Here is a 14003-nt window from a genome sequence, read left to right as displayed (position 1 = left end):
GTAAATGTGTGACACTTTCCATCACTACTCACCACACTAATGGTTCTATGCAATTCATTAACATTCTAGATACAGTTTCATGCTTGCACAACCCAAGTATAAAAATAAGATACTCAGCAATACCATACAGCCCAGCCTTCTACTATTTCTTTTTCAAATCGATAGTGGTGAGCTTGATATTTATTGCCATCTAATCAGTAGCAGTGCTGCTTTTATGATAGATGACAAGGAAGGCTGAGCAGTCACTCAGCCTATGATGGAAGATGAGAATATGGTGACACCATCTACTGCACGACATTCACACTTCTTAAATGAGCTGCTACGGAAGTTTTATCATGTATACGAAAGGAAATAGTCCCCTACCTGTGGAGGTTGGTTATATGTTGGTCTGGTCTCCGGAAATGAAGTTTTATCCTTTGACTCTCTACTTTGATCATCAACTGTGTCACCTAGAGAAGTAAAAAAAAACCTATTAAATCACTGAAATCATTCATCTTTTATACAGAATAAGAAAAAATCATCAGTTTTCCTAAAATCAAATTATATGATTCCCTGAGAAACGGAGAACTCTGTTACCACATCTGTATTTTACAAATTTGAACGCAAGTAAAGAGAAAAAAATTGAGAAGTGGTCTGCAAAACCTGGGAACAAATCTGTGTCAATTATTTAAATTACTTAACTCCTTAAACAGATGGCAACAACAATTCTAAATGAAAGGGTTCGAGTTACTGTAGTTTAACTTCTTTGTTGGTTTTGGCTGTCCTGTTCCGTTTTGTCCAGAGGTTTAGTCAGAGCCAACGCACCTGGCAGAAGCCTTTGGCAAAAGCAGCCAGCTTCTGCCCATGCCCAGTTAGCCTGGAAAGCCAATGACACCCAAGGTCCATGTATGTTTGCTCCATGGTCCATGTATGTTTGCTCCATGACTGACTGTCATCAGTCCCCCAGGTCTGACTGGTCACATCCCCCAAGTACAATATTTGGTAAAGCTTTTTATGAAAACAAGCCGTAATATCTGGTCATCGTGCCTGCTTTTTAATAGCCCAGTATTATTCCTAAAGCATGCAGGATCACCCTTGAGGAGAAAAGACAATGCAGAAAGAATTGTGCCTTGCAGAATTTACCACCTAAGGAGTCTTTCTGCTGTGCCTTTTGCAACCGGACATGCCTGTCTCGTATTGGCCTTTTTAGCCACCAGCGTGCTTGTGACAAACGTGGGTAGAGATCCTTCCCAAATCTTCGTTCACAAAGCCCAGCCATGATTATTCCTAACAGTGTATGCTGAGAATCATCATCATCTTTGTCACAGGTCTTTAATGCCTATTAATTCCATTAATGTCTACACTTTCCAAGACCTTTTCTGGAGTTGAAAAATGCTTCTCAGGAAACTAGCAATTCTCTGCATAACATTCCAAAGCACTTGAACTCACAACAGCTCTTAAAAAAGGAAAGGGGGAGGAGAGGAACCAAAGGACATCAAAGGGCATCAGTCATTCTTCAATTCCACCCCCACTATTCGAAAAAGACACAATTTTTAAGCACCTGTAGACAATAAGATAAATAACAACCATGAAAAGAAATAATGTCAAACCGTTAGTTTATGTTTGCAATGAAGTAGAGTCCTACAAATAAAAATTATTACGCGCCTTGTAAACACACCCAGCCTCGGGCAGGTGTACAAATGGTTAACAGATGATATGAAGAGGACAGTAAGCCATATTTTTGATACATTTACTGTGGATGAGAGTGCAAACAAGTTTAAATTGTACCAGATTTAGGCTAGACCAGTTTCTCCAGGAATAAGGCTACTTAAGCACTTTGAACAACCTAAGGAAGTGGTTTCTCTAAACAGTGGTCCATCTCCAAAGGATTTCAGAGGCAGGTTGAAGAAACATCTGTCATGAATGGTTTCAATCCTGGCAAGACAAAAAAGACGAATGACCTTTTTGTGTTCTGTTCTAGTCCTACATTCCATGAATGATGCAGGAGGAAAGACTCCACAGGATACCCTTCCCTGAAATCAAGATTTATCACGGGAACTTATGCTGGCTGCCTGGAGACTTGTGAGGATGTAAGTAGACTGCAGTGAGTTGGACAACAACCCCCCAAGTGTGCAGGGGCAGAGCTGCGTAGCCAGTCAGTAGCAAAGGGGCATTCTGAGTAAAGTTTGGTGTATGTATAAACATACTAAAATAGTTACACCAGAGATTTAAGAAACAAAGGAGTGCTTTCTGAGAAAGCACTCAGAAGTTTTTATATGAAAAAAACAGTAACAAAAAAATTTCATGTGTGTTAATGCTATCCAGAATATACCTTTTCCCTGTGACTAGTTTTCCTAAAGATGAAAAGACATCTTGGTTTGAAATCAGGACCAAAGGTCAAAAATGTTTATAGGAAAGGAAGAATAGGAACAGCTCAATCGGAGAGAAATGACTTTTTTTTACTTAGAACTTTGACATCCAATTCCCAGAGTTCATAAGCTCTTAAGAAGGCTAAAATGTAGCGATACCTATAGTGTTTCACAATTCAAACTGCCTTTAAACACACTGAGAAAAAAAACCACAAACACAAACAATTCCTCTTACACAATCTTGATGTAAATAGGTATATAATTACAGTTTTGCCAAACTAAGCAACTGAAATCTTGCTCTGGAAAAAGATCACAAATACATGACCTTAGTAAGAAGTGCTACCAGATATCTGCCAACGCTCCCCCAAAATGTCTTTCATCAGAGCTGAACTGCAAATATATTCATAGATAGGGCCAGAGAGACCACCATAATCATCTAGCCTAACCTCCTGTAAAAATATAGGCCATAAGATTTCTTGAATTAATTTGTTTGAACTAGAGCAAGTTTAAAGCTGTATTTTAATCAAGAGATAAAACACAAAATTATTCATTTTACAAAGCAATTAGATTCTGGCTCAGATATCCCTTAGTTTAAGCATTGTGCAAAGGTTTAGTCATAAAACTCCTACAGAAAATAAATCTATGTCATATATCAAAAAATGTCATATACTGTTTAAAGTCTGTAAGAATTAGAAATGAAGGGTATTTCATTCAGTGTAATTAGGTTTAAACATCAGAAGCATAATCTGTAACATGCAGAACATCACTGGGAAAATTTATCAGGAAGAAAATATTCATGTTTATTACTGTAAAATATTCCCTTACTTACCAGTGGAAAAATATTTTAAGTTTGAAAGGAAAGCAGTAGGTGTATTTATCCTACTGTCCAGATAAGCTCGTATTTCAAATCCTTAGTCTTGGGAGGCTGTTTTTAAGTTATATTATGCCTTTTCCAGGCCCAAATAATCAGTGTTGCACTGAAAGGTCAGACATGCATTTCTCCTTTCACTGGATTTATACCAACATTCTCCAAGTTCCATTGGTATCTTCTTTTTCCAAGAACCGCAGCCAGGTGTTCCACAGGAAAGAAATACCCAGCCCAGTCTTTAGTACGTACTATGTACATCCTCCCTTAGAACGCAGAACTGTTGGTGTCTTCAGAAACCTGCATTCAGCTGCCTATCTGGACCTCAGCAAACTCTCATATAGAAAGGTTCAACCACAAGTTTGGCTTCTACTCAACAAGGAAGTGGTGCTTCTATTTATACTCTTTCCTCTTCCAGCATTTTGTAAACCTCAAGCTGTGTAGTCTCTTGATCAAAAGACAGCATTTAGAAGTCTAGCCCACCCTCAGTTTAATAAATTAAAACCAATTGTAAATATATTTTAGAGTCTTCTATAATGTAGATTGCCATGATTTATCCTGGTCTATGCAAGAATCCTGTGAGACAGTGAAGCACGTACAACACAGCAAGCAGTAACTAGCTACCAAATACATGGATTTTCAAATGTCACCTTCAGCTTCAAAAGGAAGACAGCTATTTTCCATTATACTTTAGTTAGTTGCTTAACTCTTTGTTGCCTGTTATTATCCTGCATAGACATGGCAAGAACAAAGAGTATTCTGGCTTCTACTTGGCAGCAAAAAGACAAAAAGTTCTAAGAGAGGATTAGTAGGATCTGAAAATAGGAGAGAATGACTCTGTGGAAGCATCAAGGTTTTACTGCAGTTTCTTTTCCCTCTTTCTTACTCATAAATCTTCCCCTCTCTGAGATAAGGAAGAAAGGCTAGGCACACCAATTTTAAGTCACCCTGCTCCAGGATAAACTAATAGAACTTCAGGTTTTAGTCTATCAATAGTGGCAGTGCTTTCAATCTAGGGAGGTATTTCACAAGTGCTGTAATTCACTCTGCCCTCTGAACATCTGAGTCTCAGGAGTCCCTGTGATTGCCCTTCCATGTAAAGCGGTTTGATGGTACCACTTTTCTGAGTCCTGCCCTTCTCTCAGCCTCATTTAAGAAGCCTCCAGCTCCTTCAGCCGGGATGAAATATGTTTCTGTTCAGCCTCTTCCAGCCCTTCTTAGTTCTCCAGCACACACTGCCAGGGTCTCACAGCTTCAATTCACCAGCCAATTCCCACCCAAAGAGTGAGCTGGAGACTGCAGTAGGGAGCCTTGACAGAAGTACCCAGAACACAGAATTTGATAGTTTTATGTGATCAAGACAATAGAAGACAGAACGGAGGGAAGACCTTTAGAAATTTTTGCTAATGAGCACAGAATCACAAAATGGTTTGGGCTGGAAAAGAACTTTAAAGATCATCTATTCTACCCGCCCTGAATGGATTGTACACAATAAACTGTAAGTAATTTAACCGTTTCCATTGGTGATCAACAGACCACTCAATGATCCATCTGAATCAAATAAGGCACTGGCCAATTGCTGTCTTTTTCAATGGGCCAGATGGGACATTGATGAATAGTTAGTTCTTCTATTTTCTTAAAAGTGGGACTATCATTCTGTCTAGTATTAGTGCTATAAAACCTACATATTAATCCTCATTAACTTCCATATGCACATGGCCAAGACATAATAGCCTTATAAGAATATATATAGTTGGCAAAACAATGAAGTCATCCTAGTTCCAGGTCACCTCATCCTGGTTTCATATTAAAGCTTTTCATATCAACAGCAGTTTCATTTCAACAAGCTAATAATATCCCCTAAAAAAACCCAGTATATCAGCAAAAAGATGCTCCACAGCTGCAGCTTCCAGCAAAACAAAAGTTTAAGAGCTTATGCAGCACAAGGGTGAATGAGAAGGAAGTCTGTGTAAGTCCATGTTAAGGCAGAGGTCTGGTAAGTATTTGGTAGCCTTATATTGAGTTTCAACAGTGTATTAAGGGGTCCTACAAATAAATCTTTGATTAGAAGTAGAACTTAACCAGTATCTTCTCTAATTCTCCTGACTAATCATGAGAAAAATCTATATAAACCCTGCAGAGAAAATCCTAAAACACTAATTTCTTCAAACTTGTAAAAGGCAGGGGGGAAACTCTTAACAAGGTAAACATTATCATGAATGTTTCTGCATTTACAGACATGAAGCAACAAGGTTCAGTCCTTTCCCAATTAAGAGGAATAGCAAATCCAACTACAACACATGCCATTGAAGATTATGGGAGAGGCACTCCAAATTGCCACCCAGTCTGATTTTGGTATCCCATCCTTCTGCAGGCAATCTTAATGTAGAGTCTTGATTTTCCCAAACAATTCTGTCAGGGTCTTCTCAACCCACATCCCACTATCAAGATCACAGTGAAACCAAAAACTCCCCTATGGAAATTTTTTTTCCCCAAACAAAAACTTTTAGGAAGATAGCAATAGAAAAACAATATGAGATGATTAGAGGCTCCTGTACAGTTTCCATATCCCAGATCTACATATTTTTCGGTTTGCAAAAAGTGTTTTATTTCTGTGCTTTTCTGTATTTCAAATTTATTAATTTATTAAAAGTTTGACTACTTTCAAAGCTTTACTGAATCCCAAAACAAAGACCCTTAGAGTTTAAATCCATTTCCAACCACTTCACTGAAGCTAAATCGTTCCAACTCCTCCACCTCCATATTTATATGGCTCTCTTTTAAGAGGTGCCCAACTCTTTCAGAAAGCTGATGAATCCAAAGCCAAAGTTTCATAGCAAAATTTTAGTTGGAAGGAATCCTGGAGATCACACTAGTTCAACCTCCAGTTCAGTGCAGGTATACCTTCAAAAGAAACTATGTTCCCTGGGTTGTCCAGCTGAATTTTGAAGCTCCAAAGATGGAGATTCCACAGCATCTCTCAGTTATATCTATCCCACTACTATTTGTTACTTCCATGTCCACAGTCACATTCAAAGCAAGCTGTAGAATTAATTCATCCATGAGCCAGGATCCCCCATGAGAAAATGTTATTTTACTTTGGTTTTAACTTGTGAGAATTTCATGTCAAACATAAAGAAATGCCTAGAATTAATTCATTCTGATTTACTGGTGTGATGCATCCATGTAAGTTCTGTCTCCTCCATTATACGTGCATGCCAGTCTTTCTCAGTAGTCCACAAAAACACTGAGCCCACTCACCACAGCATATCTTTCCACGGATCTCACTTTTCCATCTTGCTATTTGGAAATCCCATTCTGGAGTTCATTACTGTAGATGCTGCCACACCTTTCTTATCTAGTTGTGCTATCGGAATGAGCATGTGATGTGACTTACCAGCTACTCAATATATCCTTAGGACTGAAGCAATCAACACTATAGATCCAAGTAAGAGCTTATAACATGCTCAATCATTTTATAAGGGAAAAAAAAACTACACACGAGAAATGCATGTCCTCTAATTCTTCTGACCAAACAATCGTGCTTATCTGGGCATGTGTGCCAGTGCCTCAGGGAAAACCTCAAAACGATTCACTGCTGTTCCCATGTTCACCTGATACTGTTCTGCAGATAAATCCTCAGCATATCTATTGCATGTTAGCATTTATCACGAACGTTGGCCCTAAAAACAAAAAAAAAAGCAAAACTGCCTAGAAGGCATAGATTAGATGCCATAGGCCAGCCTCTGCATGCACTAAATCACAGTTCTTGACATTCCTAGAGAACCTTTAAATCTTCCTGTCATTCACTTCATCTGTCAGTTAAGCCACTCCTCTTCACAGCAAAACAAATCCAAGCTCAAGTGAATCACACTTTTCTGGAGAAACAAACCATTTAATCTACTTTTTTGAAAGGAAAAGTTTTATAAGCTGATTAGCTCTCTCTTTTTTTTTTTAGACATAATCACTGAGTGATAGCTGATTGTCATGGTCATCTAGACCAGAATAAATACAGAATAAATATCTCACAGAATAAATACATTGTTTTAAGGTTAAAAATAAAGCATAATGTCTCTTAAATTTTTAGACTTAAGAGCAGTGTAATGTTAATTTATTCAATTTCTTTCTACTTCACTCTCAAATCTGCTTCCTGCGTAGTGGAAGATGTCTACACTTCACATAATCCAAGTTCATTGTATGGACAGGCTGGCATGCAACAAGTGCAAAAGAAGCATCAGTTTGCAAGCTAGATTTTCTTCTATGATTACAGTCTCCCACTAGGTCCTTTTTGCTTTTCCAAGGGAGGGGGATAAAGACAACTCATTTGCCTTTATTTGTTCTGTTTCTCTTGCCTAACTTTCTCTTCTTTACCTTTGATGAGAATATAACCCTCATGATCTTCACAATACTACCTAAGTTTTCTTATTTTGCTTGTATGGATGATAAAAACTTTACTCTTAAAACAGTACGAGTCTTTACATCTTCAGTTCCTGATGAGCAGTAAAAGGTCTTTGGAAAACATCAGTAATAACAACAAACTCAGACAAAGGCAAAGTACAGCTCACACAGAGTAGTGCTGGCAAGCAACATGCCCTTTAACACATCTTAGCAATATCATTTTCTTGTCACTAGTTATCCAACCTATAAAACCTGTCTCACATTACAGGCTCAGTTGTGGTTCAAAAGGTAAATATTTATTGTAACATCCAACTTTTCACTATGAAATTAAGATTATTTCACTATCCTTACTTAACTATGACATTAGGACTCCCCTCCTCCTGTTTTATTCATGAAGTGGTTCTAAAGGTAATCCTGTCTAGAAAACAAACAGCACACTGAAGCCCGTAGATGAGGACAAGGATTTTTCCTAGCACTTAAAAACTTGATGTGTGGTCTGCCTGTTCAGTCTTTTGGTTACACTGTGTAACTTGCATGTCAGTAGGTCCAGCATGCATTAAAATTATTTGCCAGTCAAAATCTGAGGTGCTGATAGCCTGATATTTGCATGTGAAGCTTGCTACGTAAATGTAAATTATGTCAGGAAACAAACAATGCAAATTTAAGCTGGTTTCCTAAGGAATTAGATTTACATGGCCAATCATCTTTCCTTGATAACGCAGGAAAACATTGTCCAATGTGGCTGAAACTGGCACAGAGGTAGAAGACTTGGAGATATTTACAGAATATAACCATCTGCAGCTGGGTAGTAAAAAGAGACCAAGAGTAATGCCCTAGCTGAAGGAAAAACTCATTGCTCTGTTATTCTTGGACTGCTTGGTCAACTGGCAAATACTGCTGTGGTTGGTCACTAGGAATGAAGGCAAGGGAGGCCACTGCAATAATGCAGGGAAACTTCCAGGGCCGTTCTAGCAGGGTAGAAGGACTAGGAGATCCTCAAGATGATCGTTGAGAAAATGTTCCAGGGAATACTGTGTGTTTTACTCCCTCTTGTTAGCATTTCAGCTATGTTGAAACAAGAAATATTTCTTTTATAATGAAGAAGAGGGGAAAATCCCACTGCAAAATTTGTAAATCAGTCACTCAGTCTACCCATATTAGGGCCACTTGCTTCTTTGTCCCACTATCTGCTGTGGGAATGCAATGTGATGAGCAGATGATCACATACAATCTCATCTCAATAACTAGACTTTAAGTCAGCAGCTGCCTACAACATTCATATTAGTTACTACAAACTCATTTATTGTCATATCTTCTAGAAACTTTGAAAGTATCAGAAAGCTGAGCTAATACTTTGTGGGAGAAGAATTAATGCGTAGGACAGAAGACTCATTTAAGATAACTTTTATGCAGCACAGTTATGAGAAATTTCCAAAGTAATACTCATTTCATACTGAAGAGTACTACGATGCTCTCAGAGGCACGGAAACCCTCACTAATTCTGAAACAAAGTTAAGGATAATTCATTTAAAACATAAAGACCACGCACACTGATACACACGTCTGCGAGACATACAGGCACAATACACCTGATGCAGAAAGTTAAATCACAATAATCACAATATCTAAGATTCCATCAGAAGGCTTACAAATACTGTGGTTCAAATAAGATTCCCTCTCCGCTGTTTTTTTGGAAGTTACCTTCTAGACAGCGGCCTGGCAATATTGTGTCACTGTGACTGTACCATGTCAATTCTGAGCAGAAAACCTTATCCACTGCTGCTTTTGCATTTCTGACACATGCATGCAGAGTATTTCTGGATGCAACATGCTTTGCTTTCCTATAAAATAAGTATAAACTCTCCAGATTTTTGTAGTAACAAGCATGAGTTTATAAACATACCTAAAAATTTGTACACAGAGGTTCTGAATATTTTAAAACAGGAAAACCTACATCCAAAAGCAATCTCAACAAAGTATTCAATAAAACAAAGACAGTATCTCTGCTTTCATAACTCCTTGAAAAATTATTTTTGATTTACACAATATAATTCTATTATATTAGTACCATCTTCTGATCTCAGATTTACAAAAGGTATCTAAAACCAACCAACCAAGTTAAGAAGTAGGCAGTTCCCTCAAAACTAAAACATAAATCCATTTAACCTGTCCAAGAAATGGCAAAAACCAGCACAGTAGCTGATCTTTGGATCAAAGCTCTCTCATGAATAACTAGCTCCACACAGATGGTTTAAGGACTACATAATTTTATTTATTATTTATTTATTTATTTATTTAGAGCACATAGGTCAATAATGTGGATTAACTAGGATTAAAGTGTTATTTTTCCGATTACTTTTGTGCTTTAAGCTGGTTTAGTATTTCTAGGAACATTAAAGCCAGCTTTGTAGAAGAAACTACACTATGGAACTTGTGGTTAACTTTTGACTTGTGTGTAAGCAACATGAAAATGTTCATTTCAACATATTATGCCTAGATTCCTTGATTTTAAAGGCAATTACATAAATAGTATTAAATATTCACAGATTTTTAATATTTATGGCTTCAATACTTTAAAACCTTGCTATCCATTTAATTGCATTTTCATGTTACACAAACATAGTAGTGGAGATCTGTTAGGAAAAAAAGGTATCAGCACAAAAAAGTACTAGAATAACTCTTTAAAAGTATTCAAAAAGCAGAGCAGAACTTATTTTGGAGGGGGAAAAGGAGATGAATAACAATTTCTGAACAGAGGAATTTGGTTTAAAAAGTCTAAAAAAGCCCCACCACGTCAAAATATCCATTTACAAAGGCACGAGACCAACAGATGTAAAAGTCCAGCTGACATGGTTTTGGCTGTATCTTTCAATGAAATGCCCAAGTCTTTGCATGTACACCAAAAAGTGACATTAACGCTGCCCACAAAGCAAAGCGACAAACCACAGTAATTTAAAACTTGAGTAATTTGTTTAAAATTTGTTTTAAAAAAGTCTGCCAGGACTTTGTACCATATTCTTATCAGACATGGACAAAATGAAGAAAGGTCAGAGCAGCTGTAAATTTTATCATCAGCTGTTCCTGATGTGAAACCATCTGAGGGCTGTGAATGCTTATGTTAAGTTATACCTACACTTTACATCAGTCCCTTCCCTAAACTCTGCACAGAAATGGCATTTCTCAACTGAAAATAAAGCATTTCAGTTTGTTAAAACAACAACAAAACACCCCTGTAGGATCATGCCAGCTTGAAGAGCACAAAGGCAGATGGGCAGTTTTTGAAAAAGAGTACTTCCTGCCTCCTGAGATGGCAACTACCCACTTCCACACAGGCCCTGGGAAGCCACCACGGTGGATTTCAAACTCTGCAGCTAAGTTTTCAAGGGAACTCCAGGTTTATGGGCACTCAAGATCCATGGTGATGTGTAAGGTGCATTAACAGGGGCTACCAGATCTTCCAATCAAAACTTCCTAATGTTTAAAGATGAAGGACCATGCTTTGGCTCAGACTTTCAAGTCTGCAACATTCAACAGACTTGAAGTACAAAGGTTTCTGAGTTTCCCCAAATTCAACAGGCGAGTCCCAGAAGCTAAAGTACAAATTTTTCCAGGTTCTGTGGCTCCTTACCCACTTGCTCAACATCAAGTTCCCAGGTAGGTCTGCCCTGTGTATGTAATTTTTCTGCAGAATGTTTTCATGCAATAACACAATTAGAATAGAATAAGTATCTGTTTCAAAACACAACACACTGAAAACAGACAAGGCTACCCTACAAAAACAAACTAAGTACAGCTGGTAACTCCCTTCTGGCTACTATTTGAAGAACTGTCAGTCAACCTGTGGCATGAACATTATTACCTAAGGGTGAGCTTTCACAACGCCGCTGAGTCAGGCTAACAGCTTGGTACTGCCAAAAGGAGCAGTCCTGCCTCTCCTCCCAGCATCAGCACTCCTGCTGTTTCCTTTGTGGTGGCCCTCAAATTCTCCTGAGTGCTTGTGAGCCACCTGAGCTCACTAAACTGGCTAGAAAAACGATAAATACATAATCCCTTTCTCGCTGGGTTAGTTTTCTGCCAGTTTAGTGAGCTAAACCAGAGATGTCAAATGAGCTGGCAAGGCTGGCACAAGGGTAATGGAAAGAAAACCTGCTCCTAGGAGTAAGAAACAAGAAGCAAGATGACCCTTTCTTCAGACAGCTAAGTGGCTCAGCTGTTCTATGGAAACATACCCTGTCACAGAACCAGTCTTGCTTTCCACTGTGAAAAACCAGAAGGCAATATTTCGGATCTATATGTAGTCTCCACTCCAGACATTACACAAATCAATGTGGAAAGTTTTAAAGGTGTGATAGGACTCACACATCAAAAACATGATGAAGTCTTAAACATACCAAAAAAAACCCAAACAAATTATTACATTACGAAATATTCATTTTTGTTATTACCGCTAGGCTGTAGAAAACTAGAGATTATTACCTATTTTTTGTTTTCTTCCTTTTATCCCTAAGCGTTCAAAATTGCAACTAGTTTTCTGTCTTTTGCTTTTTCCTCATGAGAAAATTGCCTTTGTTTTCATTTTGTCAACTCCAGGGAATCAGACAAGTGAACCCTCACTACACAATGCTAATTGCTGTGTTCAAGGAGCCCCCTCTGGATGCAAACAGTCTGGATGACAGCTCTTTCAGGGCTTCCATAAAAAGGCTTTAAAAAATAACTATGGGCAAAGTAATTTTATGAAAAATCTGAAATCTTACTCGGTTAATGCAAAGAATCCATCCAAGTATTTTAGTTTCTTGTGGGTATGAAAAAAGTAGGTAAGGTCATGCAATTTTTGTAAATTCTGTTTAAGGTGCTTTGACCTGAACTATGAACATGAGGAATTTTGTGAAGAGGAGACCTGAGACAGTCTTGATTGGTATTCTTTCCCATTTCTAGCCATACTTCTTTCCCATTTCTAGCCATACTCCTTTACCACATCCATTTCGAACTTGGTACTCGGAGAAAAGTTCAGACCAACAACGTCACCCTGCTGCCTCCCTACGAAACAAGCCAATGAAGCAACCCATCCCACGCACAAAGGGCTGTGTTACCAGATACCTATTCAACTGGCTGCAAACTGGCAGATGAAATTCTAGGTCACAAAGACCAGTACACCTGTATCTGATAGGCAGGCACTACAGTAGATTAATGATTTTTCAGAAAACAAGAGAGAATTAAGTTTCCATTATGCAGTTACTGCTTTACCTGTGCTCTGCTCAGAACATGTCCTATATTCAGATCACACTGCAATCTGCCCACAATCATTATACAGCCTGATGTGTAGAAAAACTAGAAGGAAAAGAAAATACAGGGCGATGAACACAACATGACACCCTTTTCTTTGCCAAAGACACAGCCTCTGTCTAGAAGACAATTGATTTCATATTTCCTTTAAGAAGAGGTGAGGACAACAGATTTAGTGCCTAGAGTTTTACACACAAAAGCACTGCAACAGGATAGAAAATGTACACAGTTGACAAATGCTGCCAAAATTTGTACCTGTCTTTCCTCTTCACTCTGAGCTGTTTGCTCCTGCCATTCCCTTCATCCTTTCTGAGGGTAGTCTGGCTTCTTAGGCTCCACTCAGCTCATTAACCCAAAAGAACTGTTTCTGCTGGTTGAATTTGCCCTCACCTTAGTCTTGGTTCAGACCTCGTTCCAGACCTGGGTCCCTATCAGGTAATCTGAGCAACTGAGTAGTACACCAATGCCCAAGGATTTCCATTCATACCTCCCATTTCTGTTTTCCCTCTGTTCCATCACTCAACCCCTTCAAACCAATTCACCTTACCAGAACAGCACAACACGAACTCAGATGAAAGTTCACAACATTGCAGAAAAATTAAATAGCAGGAGAGCAGAATCTGAAGCAGAATGAAGGGACTAGCCTGTCTTCAGGGCAACAAAAGATCAGCCCAGCTATATACAGAGCTAGCCTGAGACAGAGTGATTTTCTCAACAGAGCAACTATTTCTGCATGCAATATGATCAGTCATGTTTAACTGTTGCCTGAATAAAGGTGATGTTGTGCGAGACCACGAGAGCTCATCTAATCACTCACCACCACTACGGATGAGTGTCTGTTCCCCTCACTCAAAGGCCCTGCCCTTGCTCAGACTCTGACAAACAACAAACTTTCTGCTTATTAACCCATCTTCTTCAGGGAATTGAGCCAACTGGCAAAGTCCAGCAAACAGCAGAGCTGGAGCAAAGTAAGATTCACCTGAAGTGGAGGAAAGTAGCACCTTTGCTTTTGAGTGCCAGTGAGCTGATAAAATCAGATTATCTTCACTTGCAAAACCACTACTGACCAAACAACTCTTAAATGAGTAAGATCAGAAATAGGAGAAGAC

General features: G+C 38.6%; 1 protein-coding gene across 5 annotated transcripts in view; it reads right to left on the bottom strand.

Annotated features, from left to right (window-relative positions):
• UMAD1 (UBAP1-MVB12-associated (UMA) domain containing 1) overlaps positions 1–14003 on the bottom strand; it is a 79374-nt gene that overhangs the window by 19407 nt on the left and 45964 nt on the right. For all 5 annotated transcript variants that reach the window (XM_017817766.1, XM_017817765.1, XM_017817767.1 and 2 more), the window contains one exon: positions 364–449. In XM_017817766.1, coding sequence (XP_017673255.1) covers positions 364–449 — 86 coding nt within the window. The remainder of the gene's footprint in view (positions 1–363; positions 450–14003) is intronic.

The sequence above is a fragment of the Lepidothrix coronata genome, unplaced genomic scaffold (assembly GCF_001604755.1).
Source record: "Lepidothrix coronata isolate B3197 unplaced genomic scaffold, Lepidothrix_coronata-1.0 Scaffold62, whole genome shotgun sequence".
NCBI classification, from domain to species: domain Eukaryota; kingdom Metazoa; phylum Chordata; class Aves; order Passeriformes; family Pipridae; genus Lepidothrix; species Lepidothrix coronata.
This window is presented reverse-complemented; position numbering and strand designations above follow the sequence as displayed.